We start from the raw sequence: 15,725 nt of genomic DNA on the forward strand, positions 1-15,725 counted from the left end.
ATATTCCTTTGGTCTGTTGTCATCTATTTCTCACTCTGCCCCTCTCATAAAATATTGAATGTAGGCCTACTGATGAAATCAGCATTAACATATTTTTATTTTGTGTTATGTTTTTGGGCTACCTTTTAGGCACAGGACGGTTGGTTCAGCCGTAAATGTCGTAAGGTCAACCATTCAAGTGGCGTCCTTTCCTACCTCATACCCAGCATGCTCCAGTTTTCTGACAAAGGTAAATACTTGTTTTGGTTCAAAGGGCATAACAAAAGATAAATTTTTGTGGAAGTATTCCTCCTTTTGGTAATTTCCTCAATCTTTGAACCATATCAGTATTATTTCTTACTTGTGGACAGTTGTCTATAAAAAAGTGTGAAAGTATTGGGTTAGTAATGTTATGATTATATTAGTAATGTAATGTTATGATTATATTAGTAATGTTAAAATTTGTCTATCACCATTTATTTAAGATGTTTTTCAGTAACGTATTATGTGTGTGTGTAGTCCCATATATCTACTTTTGTATGGTTTGGAACTTTGGATTCTCCAATAAGGAGACATTTTGGTCGAAGTATATGAACCCCCTTTGCATTACAATGTCTATACCCAAATTCAATCTGGTTATTTTCCCTTGTATGCTAAATCAATAGCGTTTGATGTAAGTATAATTAATTTTAAAAAAAATATTTAAAGGATTGTACGTGTTTTATTAAATAAAATGAATGAATTTTATATTGATTTTAAACCCACAAAATTGGCCCAAATTTGAGCTAGGGCAGAAATAATTTTTGACTGATATCCACTTAATCGTGGAATTACCCTAAACATTTTTTCCCCCATTTAGATCCAATGGTTCAAATTGCTCTCGATGAAAGCCGTCACATCCTGTATACCCGCTCAGAACAAGGCACCCTATCTGTCTATGATATGGGTTCAGACGGCAAGGACATGAAAAGGATTACAAGCATCTACTATAGCAGTATCCTACGCGAGACCATCGCTGCGGCAAAGTAAGTCCTATGATTCACCTAGGCCATAGCATTGGATGTCCTTTTGGTTGGCCTCAGTGCTCCTCTCACTGCCTCGCATTTGATATTTTTTAAACCCTTGTATTGTTTTCCCCATTTGTACGCTATTATAGAAATGTCCTTGAACTAAAGATACTGCTTTATAAATTGAATTATATTAATGAAATGCAAGCATACTATAAGGCTTGGTGGGTGTTTCATAAAGCTGTTCGTAAAGTTACGAACGACTTTACGCACGACTGGAACATGTTCTTAGGTCATAACTCAATTACATAGGGATATCACAGAGCACAAGGAAGGATCACCAGTCGTTTGTAAAGTCATTTGTATGTTACGAACAGCTTTATGAAACACCCACCAGTTTTATGATTTTTGTAATTACGAGCACAACACAACACATGTGCCATCAAAGTTCATTATCACAAGTGGTCTTTTATGTTAAGCATGCCCTATGAGTAAGAAGTGAATAATCAAAGAAATATTTAACTGAACGGTGAATCTCAAGTGCAGTAGAGTATTGTCAACCAATGTCTTGATTAATGCGAATGAGTTTGTTTATGATCATTTATAATTTTGTTCATCTTCTGCTGCATGTAATAATTGTCCTTGTGTCATATTACTTGCTTCCAGTATTCTTTGCTTCAAATCTTCCCTTAAGACATACCTTTTTCCTATATAATTAATTTCCCTTTTTATCTTGAACATTATGGTTATTATTGCAAATGTTAAATTATTATTCATACATTGTACGCGCTATTGTACTTTTTGTTTTTAGGGCCTCTAAATAGCCATTATTATTATTATTATTATTATTATCATTTTGTGTTGCACTATATTTTACACTTTGTAATGTCCTAATGATTAAATGTATTTTATCATCAAAACTTTGCATAGTTTTACCTGAATAAACCATTTTCAATTGAATTGAATTTAGTCTTAAAATTGGCTTACCATGTGCACAAGGATGGTGGAATGCATAAATCGTTTCATTCCTAGAGTAGACACTTTTCAGTGAAAATAATGGATCATCTCTGATGAGTTTGCAACAATAAGTTCAGCAATGGACATATCAAAATATGCAGTATAAACATGGTAGTTGTGTTAGAAATCAATCCAAGTGTAGCATATTTGATTAAAAGATAAGAATATGATTTCATTCATTATTTCTCTTTCAAAACCAGGGGCCCGTTTCATAAAGGACTTGCAACTGTTGTAACTTTGCCATTATGGCTACTACCATGGTAACAGGGCTCAGCAGCCAATCATAATCAAGGTTTCTGTGGTAGTTGCCATGATGGCAAAGTTTCAACAGTTGCAAGTCCTTTATGAAACGGACCCCAGGACCTCATCCCATGGAAATGAATGAAAATGAAGATGCTGTCCAGTGTAGTCTGTATTCTGTTATAGTAAAAAGTATTGTGGAAATATTGTTTTTATTATGAAGTGGATATGAGTCAGTGTCTGGTCTGTTGGATAGTCCATTACCCGTATCATTCTACTGCATTTTTAATTCCAAGTTCAAGTTTGAAGTTGTATTTTTTTTATGGTGTTTAAAGCAATCACAGTAGGATTTTTTGCATTATTTTCTCTTTTCGTTTCAAAATTTGTAATCTCAGAACTTTCATTTACTGTTTTATATATTAGGACTATTGATAGGTCACATTTCAAGCAGCTAGTGCACATATCAGCAGTCACAAGTCATGAATCATCGTATATACATCTGGTTGGAGTAACTCACTCTGGTAAGTAACCAAAAAAAATCCATTCTTTGAGTTAAACTTTGGAGTTTACAAGAGGTGGAGTTTAACCTGGAGCTCGCTGCACAATACGTGATCCGCTTGTGATCCGCTTTTCAAAAAGAAAAATGTTGCATTTGATATGAACATTCCTACTTATAAAATCGTAACGATCAAAGCTTCAAGTAGAAGGAGGATTTTTTGCCTCCGTCAGGATAATAGAAAATTTGTTTCCAAATCCTACTGGAAGTCAGCAATCTTCATATCAACAGCAATTTGGAGCCTATTTGGACTTTTAATACTGCGACTGGCTTGCAATAAAGCAGAATTTCAATGTTATTACTCCTGACATTATTTTGAACTTCAAATAAGATCATTTTATTTTCTTGAACTTTTATAATTGATGTAAAATAGATTTAGTATTATTGTTTTTGTTTTGGCAGCTGTCATTAATATTATTATTATTCTCTTATTTCATTGTTATCATATCTGATATTTTTATCACTATTATTTTGCCAGTACATTGTATTGTGAATTACCTATTATAATTCTGAAATGCACTTTCTAATATTCTATTCACTCCTGCATAGGCATCAGACTATATTTCTCCACCACCCGAGGGCAGTATGGTGACGTCAGCAAGCAGCGACCATCTACCCTGTCCTTGGTTCACGTTAGGCTTCCCCCAGGCTTTACAGCGAACATGTCTTCAGTCCGACCTAGCAACGTACATGTAGCCTACTACAGCAAAGGTGAATTAAAGTTAGATGGTAATACTAGCAGTAGTAATATTGTCAATATTGTCACTTATCTAGCACAAAATCTACTCTGCAGAGTGCCTGAGGTGCATATTAAAGAATTAATGAATAAAAAGAAATGTTATGAGCAGATTTTTACAAGATTCAACAGAGATGCAAGTTTTGTTGTCTTCTTGAAGGCTCTTCCACAATATGGGCCATGCAAGACCAAATGATCTACCGCCCCCCCCCCCCCCCCCCCCCGTTTTTAAAAGAGAATGTGCCATGGAGATGCTGAACGTTGCAGAACTGTTGCAATGTGTGCACTGAACTCTGATGTAATTGCACTGAGATGTGATTGGCAACTTATTGCATTCGGATTGCTGGACATTAGATGATTGGCAAAATTGAGTCATTTATAATTAATTCACTGAGACTCCTTCATGTTTCAAGTTCACCTCCTTGTTTTATCCCATGACAGGTTGTTTGATGTTATGTGCATCACAGAACGAAGATAGCGACCGTCTTTGGTGTCTAAGCCACGATGCTATGCCATTCCAACAGACGCTTATGGAAACACAGGTAAATAATCTTAAAACTTCAGTTCAGTTCTGGGTCTCTTTTCATAAAGGTTTCTTATTATAGCAAATGCACAATTTCTATAAGAATTTTACTATCAGCCAATTAGATTGAAGTATTTCAGGTTTCCCGTCTTGCAAAGAGTTGGGATTGATCCAATCAATTGCAACTATGGAAAGCCAGCAAAGTCAACATATAAAATGCATGTTCAAAAAAATTCTAGATATGAATGTATATCCATAAATTCATTGATTTCTTGACAATTTGGTGTGTTCTCCTTTCTTCACAAAGGACATTTTGCAAATTTCCAGTAAAAAAATAATGACACTTATGGATCTCCATAGAGTTACGATCGATTGGATCAATCGTAACTCTTTGTAAGACAGGGCCCAGCAGTGTTTAACAGTTATTGTGAATTTGTTTTTAAGAAGTTTAATGAATAGGCCCCTGGCTGTGAATTAGAGTACAGAAAAAAACTGTTTAAAAAAAGTGGTTGTAAAAGGATATTTATAATTTACCAAAGAACTAGTGTTCTCTACAAAGCAATGGGAGACCATAATGATAACGATCGACTCAATTATGATTTTTGCATATACTTCACAGAGATAAGCATGTATGGGTTTAGTCGGCCCCCTGGCCATTGGTTGACCAGACTTAGCATTTTTAAATGTTGTCAGGTATGAATATCACATTTATCATTTAAAAAAAATAATACTCTATCTTGATAATTCTACCGAGTAGCCTATGAACTGAAATCATATAGATGAAATTGTATTTATTGACATTTCAAGTAATACCAACATAATTTTTAACAATGTTTTTTAATGATCAACATAGGTATCACACCAAGTAGACAGTAGGACCTGGTTTATCTGCGAGATTCCGTCTGAGGACCACATCACTAGGAGAGAAGTACCCTCCATCTCACTCTCTCCATCCAAGTTCAGACCAATCTCCTCCCCATCATCGCCCTCATCCTCTATTCCTGATCCTCCCACTGTGGTGCAGCAGCATGCCTTGCCAGCTCCCAGATACGTCCTCCTCAGCTCACAGGTAAGAATCATGATTGTACAGGGTGTATCAATAAAAGCCGTGATCCTCCCACTTTGTGGAGTAGCATAACTTGCCAGCTACCAGATACATCCTAAGCTAACAGGTAGGAATCTTCGTTATACAGGGTGAATAAAAAGGTCAGTGCATCCTTAGCTCACTGGTAAGAATTATAGGTTGTATAAAAAAGGTAATCTAAAAGCCCTCCACCTGTTGTGCAGCAGCATGCCTTACCAGCTCCCAGATATGTCCTACTGAGCTCACAGGTAAGAATCTTCCTTATACAGGGTGTATAAAAAAAGTTTGATTCAAATTAGGAGAGTTATTATTCAAAGGTTATTGGATATTATGATTTGAACTCGCCAGACTGTGAAAGAGCAATTCTTCTATTTTTTATTGCTTTTTCATACTGGCTCTAAGCATCTAAGGTGTGGCTTTGACAGAGCTCATAAACTTTTTTTTACCAATGCTATGTTAAAAAATATCCAACAGTCATATTTTATGTGGCTACCGTGAGTCTTAATTTCGTAATAGTTTTGGAGGCTTTTGCATTCGTTTGTGGGAATCATTTTGTCATTTTTCGATTGGCATAAGGAGCAAGAATATTAAAACTATCTGCTTTTCGAGATGCATTTTTCCTTGTGACTTGTTTATGAACATATCTCAAAAGCTTTGTTATACATGCAGAACCTTTGCAAACTGTATACGATGTTCACAATCACGAAAGTTTTCCAAATGTATCACACGATCTGCAAAGTTTGTTTGAACATTTAAGTTGTGATTCTTGGGAACATTCATGCTCAAAACATAGTTTTCTCATATTGTTCTTTATGATGTTGACTGATTTTATCATTGGTACATGCCACAACGCCACGTTTGCACAAACTTTGTTAAAACTTTGCTTTTGTTTTAGGACTCGATTGTTGCAAGAGTGTCTGAGAAATACATTTTTTGACATCCATGTCCTTTGCAAAGGACAACCACACATTAGGCTAGACATTTAAGTCACATGAGGCATTCTACAGTTGGATTTACATCATCGATTTATGTTAGTTCACTTTTGTAAATATAGGCCTTGGTGATTTTGTATTTTACTTTTTCAGGGAAGTATTATCATCTCGAGACTGAGGCCGGTTGATCAATTGAGGCAGCTTATGCTGAACAACATGGGTCCCAAATGCCCAGCTGTGGAAAACTTCTTCAAATTGCACAAGGTATGTATGATGGCAGGGGGTGGGGGCTGGCTATGTCTGCACACCTGAACTTGACTAAAGATTTAACAGGAGTTTCTTCAGAAATGTCTTATGCCCTTTTTACACAGGATTTTCTTAACCCCGGACTATCGCTAACCCCGTACTATCCTTAAACCCCGTACTATTTTTTTTCCTTTTCACACATGAGCAATTGTTATTGCTAACCCCGGATAAGGAATGCTTGCTTTTCACACACGAAACTCGCTAACCCCAGACTAGTGGTTTTTGTCGATCATTCGTAGTACAAGTACTTCACTCGTACACTTTTTACACACGCTAAAATTTCCTTAACCCCGTACTATTTAGCCCCACCTATAGTACGGGGTTAAGCTTAGCCCACTTTCGTTTTACACAGCGATCTTAACCCCGTACTATTGCTCTTAGCACCGCAATTGGTGGGATAACCCTGCTTTTTTGCAGGGCCAAATAATCCCGTACTATAGGTGGGGTTAGCCCACTTTGCAAAAATGCTGTGTAAAAAAGTGGGCTAAGCTTAACCCCGTACTATAGGTGGGGCTAAATGGCAATTTAGCCCCACCTATAGTACGGGGTTAAAGAAATTTTAGCCTGTGTAAAAAGCGTATTAGTCTTCTTTCTTGTTCTCGAGGACTAGGCCTATGCCACTTGTCTGAGGTTGGCCTGATCCTACTGTTTCCAGTGACCAAACCATCTCTGATCGGGCTGCCAAAGCCTTTTTTCTCTTCTATCTTCTTTTCTTCGTGTTAATGTTTTGTCTCTACAATGTTTTTATCTTGTTCTTATAGGAGGACCAGGCCTGTGCTACTTGTCTGATCTTGGCCTGTTCCACTGCTTCTAGTGACCAAACCATTGCTGATTGGGCTACCCAAGCCTTCTTTCTTCATGGCGGTGAACCGGGAGGTATCATGATGGACCAGCAGCCTTCCCCAGTGGCCAATCTCGCTGCCGTCTTCGGTGAGTAGAACTTTACCAACCCATGTATACAATTTCTATCTAGTTCCTATCTCCGATGCTAGCAAGCATATTATACCCTTTTTACACATGCTAAAATTTCCTTAAGCCCGTACTATAGGTGGGGCTAAATGGCAATTTAGCTCCACCTATAGTACAAGGTTAAGCTTAGCCCACTTTCTTTTTACATAGCACTTTTCCAAAGTGGGCTAACCCCATCTTTAGTATGGGATTATTTGGCCCTGCAAAAAGCAGGGTTATCCCAGCAATTACAGTGCTAAGAGCGATAGTATGGGGTTAAGATTGCTAGTGTAAAACGAAAGTGGGCTAAGCGCTCCCATTCATGCCCCACAACAGAGCCGGCCCTGTTGTCCAATCAGAGGTTAGCATTATGTATATTCATGAACAGCGCGCCATAAGTCAGCGATTTTGTATATGACCCGAATAACCCCTTATTGCGCTCTTGAATATTCATGAGCTACCACTAGTCCCGGGTTAGCTAGTTTTGTGTGTGAAAAGCAAGCATTCCATATCCGGCGAAAGCAACAACAATTTGGCATGTGTGAAAAGAAAAAAAAATAGTACGGGGTTAAGGATAGTACGGGATTAGCGATAGTCTGGGGCTACAAAAATCCTGTGTAAAAAGGGTATTAGTCTGCAAACACAGACTCATACTTGACACTTCAACCGACTATACCATGTATAGATTACAGACTAATTCCCAAACTTTCTGTCTGTGTCAAATAAACAGCCACAGTTGACAGTGGATCGAGTCACACTATTTCAGACCCTGATTATGCACTATGCGAATAGGGAAAATCAAAGGTCTGTTTCCGCAGACTACATGCATGCCTTGTGCAACTGTACAAGAAAGAGGGGAACAGAAATAAATGTGTCTATCACACAGGCATCTCATTGAAATAGAAGAGCAGGAAAGGTCATGGTCTGCAATGTTTTGAAATGCATCACACACCACCCTTTAGATGATATACTTCATGAGAGCAATTGTGGATATGAGAACAAGGGGTACTAGATGTTATCTTTTGGAATATGATTAGTGGGAAGATACAATGATTCTGCAAAATAATTGTTTTCCAGTGCAGTATTTATTGTCATAGAGAGCTTTGATTTAGGTTAATCATTTCTTGCCTAAAACTGACACTGCCATTAAAACAACAAAATCATTTTGAAAATTCAAATTTGCATTATTAAATCCAAATGTTGTGAGTTCCATGCATTTTATCAACCAGGTCCCGCAGAGAGGACCTTAAGCCTTTGGTTCGCTGATTGCTTGCTTACATGCATTCATGCTTTTTAAGCAATTGGGTAAAAATCACCACCACCACACTTTATGGGACTTTGTTTTTCGAGATATAGGACATATTTAAATTGGATTGAATTTTAATCATTCTCATCCTGTCTACAGGAGCCACAACCCCTGTTGTAGGCCAGAGTGGTCACGATACTACCACCAGACCTTTTGGCAGTCCTGCAGGTGCCACGCCCGGTTCCATGCGCCCCACGGTCTCCTCGACGCCCTTTCACCAATCCACTCCTGCCAATCAACCGCCCGCAGCCAGTCTACCTCGGTATGCTCAGCTGTCTGGTAAATTCCAGGGTCTGTGCTTGTACTTCAGCAGAATTGTCAGGTAATGTGAACTGTGTCATGCACCAGAGGCCTGTGTTAGGGGGGCCAGTGTCTTTTACAAGGTGGACACCATGCTTGTTAGGGATGTAGTCAAGGCTTCTTCCTGGTAAAAAGGCTGCTGAAGACTTTGAACACATGACTCGACCCAAGGCCAAGGCAGGCAAAATGTGGCCTCGACTACTTCCTTGATGCTTGTCCACAAAAGCATGTAAAAGGGTTTTTTGCAGTCAGGGGATGTCATGTGCGTGCAGTTTATAGAAATTACCCAAATCAGCAAAAAACGCTGTTCTTGACAATCCTTATCATGAAAATTGACTCACCTCCCTCCTCCCGGTTAATTTTTGGTTAGAAAGACATACTGATAGGATTCCGAAGGTTACTAGATTGACTGTTTGTATATAAAACTAATTCAAAAAGAGAATGATTATATAACAAGCCTTTCTGTTTATGTTTTTATAATATATACAGGCCTATGTGGGAGAACCGTCTTGTGAAAGAAATACCTGTCATCGGGCACCACCCTGTTAAGATATTGGTGAGTTATATACTTTGCTTGAGCAATACTTTGCTTGAGCAATAAAAAGATATCAAGTTTATTATTATTTCATGCTCTTGATATTTCGTAAATTGGTGATATGGGATCCTAATCAAATGATTGGCCGAAATCAGTCATGTGACCAGTCATCGGTAGCAGGCTTATGACTTGTACTAATGACTAGTTCTATTGACGTCTTGGTTTTGAGATGAGGATGATTTATCGAATAAAAAGGATCAGAACAAGTGATATCAAAAAGGAAAAAAGACAGGAGTGGTCTTCAGCAAGAATCGGAGAGAATCTCGCCCATGTACTTATTATTACATTTAGCTCATGCTTGCATAAAAAGAGCCAAATTTTTTTACATCTTACTGTTGGATTTGCAATTTTAATGTAACTTCCATGTAAACCCTGATTTTAATGGGCTGCTGAGCCTTGTTGCCGGTATTAAGTTTCATGATGCAAAAGATACTACAATCGTGGGTCTCTTATGGAATGGGCTATTTTATGATGACATTGATTTATTGATCAAATTGAGTATAACGAGTGGCGGGAATTGTCTTCACTATAATCATCATCTTCATTGAATAAAAATATCACTGCCAAGAAAGTTATCATCACCATCATATTATATTTATTGTCACCACCACCACCATCATAATCATTGATAACTGTATTACCAATGAGCGCAGCATGGTCTAGTGGTTCTGACTCGCATCCTTCAAACAGAGGGTTGTGGGTTCAAACCATAGCCATCACCATGCTGCATTCGCCCCAGGTGAGATCAATGGATACCGTGTGGGGATTAATTCTGTGAATGCATTGCTGTAAATGAGTGCTGCTGATTATGTTGTTACTGTTATTGGTGCTTTGTATCATCAAGTTCTATATAAATCTGACTATTATCATAATTATATAATCCCTTTCAGATGTCCTTCAATGTTGGGAGTCATGAGCTGAGTTCTGTCCTAGGAGATATGAAGGCTTTGAAGAACTTCCTTGAGAAGAACTCCCAGTATACCATGATGGCTGAGAAGTGAGTGTCACGTCCCCTTTCTTAAATTTAACTTACCTGTCAAAATAAAGAACAGAGTAAATAAAAAGCATATATTTGAATTTAGGTATTATGTGTATTTAACAGTTGATATGTAAATATTTGTAAATTAACTGTAAATCTGTTCAATAATAGCACAAAAAAGGATGTGGATTGCAATGGACACACAATAAAAAGTTTGCAGAATCTTCAATCTTGAAGGAGGCAGACATAACTAGAAGAGAAATAAGAATTAGGGCAAATACAGTATATTAATGTAAATTGTAATAAAGAATACGCCACATAAAAGTGTAACTAGTTGTAATCATTGGAAGATGTCACCAGGGCCCCGTTGTACAGAGTTACGAATGATCCAATCAATCGTAACTCTATGGAAATCCATCATTGTCATAATTTTTCTACAGGAAATTTGCAAAATGTCCTTTGTAATTAAAGAACACTCCAAATTGTCAAGAAATCAATGAATTTATGGATATGGATTCAATTTTTTTGGAACAAACATGCATTAATAAATGTTGACTTTGCTGGCTTTCCATAGTTGCTATTGATTGGATCAATCAAAGCTCTGTGCAACGGGGCCCAGATTTTCAATTTATTAATACTTTATGAATTATCCTCAAAGGATAGTTATATGGCAGTGCTCCTTCATTTATACCTTAACCCATGTGTAAAAAGCAAAGCCTAAAGGCCCAGTCGCACTGGCCGATGGACACAAAACATATGCATAAGGAAAGAACGGACAAGCAATATTTTGGCTCCATCCGTTTTCATCCGCTCCAGAAAAAGGACAAAATTGGCGAAAATCGCAGTGAATGGATGCTTGATGAATAGAGCATATGAAACACGTATGCAATGAACACACAATGGATGGATAGCGTTTTCCAACGGATGGCAAGATTTTGTTTACGTTTTACTTGCCCTTTGCATCCATAAGTGCAGTGGGACTGAGCCTTTATATCAAAGCCTACTTTTTCTATTCTGTATGAATATTTGTTGCTTTATAGAATATGAAACTATTGCATTCCTCTCTCTTTATTTAATTCTGCTCTTTGACTTGTCTTCTATTACAGCTTGGCTATGAACATGCCTGCGAGCAATAGCATGATGCGAGGAGATCCTCTCACATCCGGTGGTCCAGCATTGCAGAGAGAACATCTCAGGTTGAGAGGTAAGAACATGGTCACACCGCTAAATTGACTACTAATACACTCATGGACATCAAAGTGACACTGAAATGACTCTATCAATTTCATATCAGCATCAAGCCTGTTCCAAACTGACAATAGACTGACACCAAACTGATTCTGAACTGACCCTTAATGTCATATCAACATCAAGCTTGTTCCAAGATGACTAGAGACTGGCACCAAACTGATTCTGAACTGACCCTTAATTCCATATCAACATCAAGCTTGTTTCAAACTGACTAGAGACTGGCACCAAACTGATTCTGAACTGACCCTTAATTTCATATCAGCATCAAGCCTGTTCCAAACTGACTAGAGACTGGCACCAAACTGATTCTAAACTGACCCTTAATTTCATATCAACATCAAGCTTGTTTCATTCTGTTTCCAGACTGATTAGAGACTGTCATCAAACTAAACTCCATACAGACTAATTTCAGGCTAACCTGATGGTGCTATATCCTTAGTTACTAAATCAGTCTGTATTTTGGTTTTGGACATGTGAATTTCAAGTTATTAGTGGAGTGACGTAACAAATGGTAAAATGAATAGATAAAACAACTGGGAAAATATGACATTTTGTCAATACTTGATATAATTCTTTTCATGAACAACTGCAGGGATAATAATTGCATAGGCTCCTCAGATTAATATTATGCTCTGAATTTTATCATTGTCAGGTGTAAATCCTCTATAGAATGTCCAAATGTGTGCAGATGTTTGTTTAATTTGTTTAAGTATTTATGATTATTTTGTTCAGCGGAGGCGTATGCTAATGAACGGCAGGCCCTGGTGAACCTTCAAAAGTTGGTTAACATGACGGTCGAGGTACTCGATATGCTGAAGCTCCTCTGCTATCATCAGTTCCACATTGTTGCAGCAACACTTTCTCAGGTAAAACTTAATGGCCCGTATTCTTAAGTCAGGTTTAACTTAAACTCAGGTTTAAAGTTGTGGTTTAAGTATGGATAGCCAATTGTTACATAAATCACTAACAGTAGAGATATCATACTTCAGCTCATTTGGCTCTCAAATCATTCATAATTGTCTAGGAAGTATAAATATATTATTGTCTTCACCATCGGTGAATCTGGAAAGAGCACAGTAAACATAGGAAACATATAAATTAATAAAAATTTTGATACTTTTGGCTTTCCATACTTAAACTAAAACTTTAAACCTGAGTTAAAGTTAAACCCGACTTCAGAATACGGGCTATTATCATTCCACTGTGCCCTGTGTGTAAATGTACATGCAGGCTGCACATAGGCAATTCAAGCCAAATATAAAGCCTACCATGTTACATGATGGAAATGGTGGAGTACCCTAGTTGAATGTGATGACACAGTAGACAAATGTATGAACATATAAATCATTAATAGTATAACATGATTATAATATAGAAAAAATGAATAATAGATGATTTGAGATATATTTTTTACAGCTTTTTGTCTTTTTCGTTCAAAACTATATGAGCTTTCAAATTTCAGCTATGTTAATTTGTGGTGACTGACAACCCCGAAATTCATGATTACTGGACTATATAAATGATCACATTATTTCTGATATTAATTGACTTGCACTAAACTAATCTCTGTATAATGAAATTTAATCAAAGTTTAGGTTTTTTCCCATGTCTTCTGTTATTTTTAGCTTCCATTTCTTTGATTTTGTCTTCTGTTCAGTTTTGTATTTGTCCTTGATAATGCAAGCTGGAAAAGGTTTGAGCATGTTTAGGACATTGTTTTAAGTGAGGATTTCATTTGAATGCATTTTTTTCAGATTGATCAAGAGGAGTTGAAGAAGATGACATTCAGAGATCTGGTATTAAGAGGAAAAGAAGTGAGTAAATCATAGAGATTTTTTTTCAACTGCTTTCAAATAAAATGGTTTATTTGTAATTAATATTGACTTCCCTCTAGTATTCATTCAGGCTTTAAATTGTGATATTTGTAGGGCAAGACTTTTTTTTGTACAATTTTACAAAGCGCATTTTTCTAATTTAGCACAAATCAATAAAATGAAAAAGGGGATACAAATATCCAAGACCAATGGGAAGGGTGTAGAGGCCACTCAAAATGACATCAATCACTTTGGCCTCCAATACATTGTATTAATGTAGGCCCTGGGCCCCGTCTTGCAAATAGTTACGATTGATCCAATCAATCGTAACTCTATGGAAATCCATCAGTGTCATAATTTTTTCTACAGGAAATGTGCAAAATGTCCTTCATAAACAAAGGAGAACACACCGAACTGTCAAGAAATCAATGAATTTATGTATATACATGCATATCTAGACAAAAATTTGAGCAAACATGTATTGTATATGATGACTTTGCTGGCTTTCCATAGTTGCGATTGATCGGATCAATCGCAACTCTTTGTAAGACGGGGCCCCTGGTTTATCTCATTTCATGACAATTTGCCATAATAACTTTTTTCTTCAGATGTGTGGAAGTCTGATCACAGCGGTCATCAATCGATACATAGGAGACAACAGCACAACGGATGCCATCAGTACTAGGCTAAGAGAGGTTTGCCCGTCACTCTACAGCACCAACGATGCCATCTGTACAAAGGTCAGACAGAATCAAATTAAAGTTGGTTTTAACTGGGAAACAACTCAAAGAGTTGATTTATTTTAATCTCAATGTTTAAAAGATGAGAGAAGAGAAGATGGTGATTTCTGCGTTAAAAGAAGGGTTCATATTGGCTGCAAAAAATCCAGAAATTAACTATTGTTATTTTTCATTCGTTCATGATTTTTCCCCTTTATTTTGTTAGTTGTGCAGACAAATCAGTTTCCTCAAGCTTTCTCACTTTTATTGCATTGCTGTTGAACCAAGATCGTTAATGAACGATTTTACATTCCTTACAGTTCTTAGATGCTTTAGTAAAACTACAAGGGCTACATCCTGAAATATTTCAAGAGCTGTGTTTAACCATGTACAATTCAATGAAAATTGATATTTGAAATTGCTTTGAAACACTCTAAAAGTGAATCGTTTAGAGAAAGGAGTTACTTTGAAACTGAATTTATTATGTGTTAAATGCCGGGAATAGATTCGTAGGCTGTTAGTTCCTAGCTGCAAGGTCACTGAAGAAAACGTCCCATAGACTTTGTACTCGTGACACAGGCCAAGGTTGAGGGCAAGACTGGCCTTGACTCCATCTCTGGAACTTGTTTATGCAATTTTGAAACATGTTTATCTTTCATCCAGGCCAACGAGACGTTACAAGCAGCAAAGACAGCTGAAACCAAGTCTGTTGGGGACAGACTACTCAGAGAATCATTAGAGGTAACCATTACAACATTATCAGTACTTCTCTTTTAACTTAAGATGTTGGTGGTGGTGATGATAAAAATAACAATAGTATAATTACCCAGGGTAGCCACTTCAGTTTTGAAAACTGTGGGCCCTGCTCTTATTATTACCCGGCTAAGCTAGGCTACGTATTCAGGTGCACACAGCTTTTCGAGGAATTACTTCCTGCCAGTACCCATTTACCTCACCTGGGTCGAGTGCAGCACACTGTGAATAAATTCCTTGCTAAAGACCTACCTCCTTGCTGGAGGAAATTAAGCCATGACCCTCTGTTTCAAAGTCCGGAGACTAATCCTCTGGGCCACGACACTCCATGGTAGATGGCAGTGATGGTGTGGTGGAAGTGTGTTGTTCAAAATGATAAGTGATTGGGACCAGATTTCTTAGTAATTTTCATAAATTTTTCGATATGGAAGTATTTTTTTATTAGACAGTAAAAGGGATTTGTATAGCGTATAATTAAGGATTCTTATTGTTAAACTCGATTTTAAATTAATAACATAAAGCTCAGTGCTTGATTGTAGGGCCAATTTTGTCTGATCGATTAATGTGTGCAGTCAAGGGTACAAATCAAGTGCGCAATCATTCACTAAGCAATGTGTTATTCTTAGTAATTTTCATTATGTTTTGATATGGAAGTATTTTTATAGTTTTCAACATTAGAC

General features: G+C 37.2%; 1 protein-coding gene across 1 annotated transcript in view; it reads left to right on the plus strand.

Moving 5' to 3' along the window:
* Positions 1–15,725, plus strand: part of LOC121423687 (nuclear pore complex protein Nup155-like) — a 36,396-nt gene that overhangs the window by 8,471 nt on the left and 12,200 nt on the right. The window contains exons 7-22 of the mRNA XM_041619116.1: positions 130–229; positions 839–1,004; positions 2,667–2,764; positions 3,349–3,510; positions 3,977–4,077; positions 4,912–5,127; positions 6,228–6,338; positions 7,142–7,310; positions 8,734–8,956; positions 9,424–9,490; positions 10,420–10,526; positions 11,615–11,712; positions 12,492–12,625; positions 13,514–13,573; positions 14,182–14,313; positions 14,956–15,033. Of these exons, the coding sequence (XP_041475050.1) occupies positions 130–229; positions 839–1,004; positions 2,667–2,764; positions 3,349–3,510; positions 3,977–4,077; positions 4,912–5,127; positions 6,228–6,338; positions 7,142–7,310; positions 8,734–8,956; positions 9,424–9,490; positions 10,420–10,526; positions 11,615–11,712; positions 12,492–12,625; positions 13,514–13,573; positions 14,182–14,313; positions 14,956–15,033 (2,022 nt within the window). The remainder of the gene's footprint in view (positions 1–129; positions 230–838; positions 1,005–2,666; positions 2,765–3,348; positions 3,511–3,976; positions 4,078–4,911; positions 5,128–6,227; positions 6,339–7,141; positions 7,311–8,733; positions 8,957–9,423; positions 9,491–10,419; positions 10,527–11,614; positions 11,713–12,491; positions 12,626–13,513; positions 13,574–14,181; positions 14,314–14,955; positions 15,034–15,725) is intronic.

This window comes from Lytechinus variegatus, chromosome 11, assembly GCF_018143015.1.
Source record: "Lytechinus variegatus isolate NC3 chromosome 11, Lvar_3.0, whole genome shotgun sequence".
NCBI lineage: Eukaryota > Metazoa > Echinodermata > Echinoidea > Temnopleuroida > Toxopneustidae > Lytechinus > Lytechinus variegatus.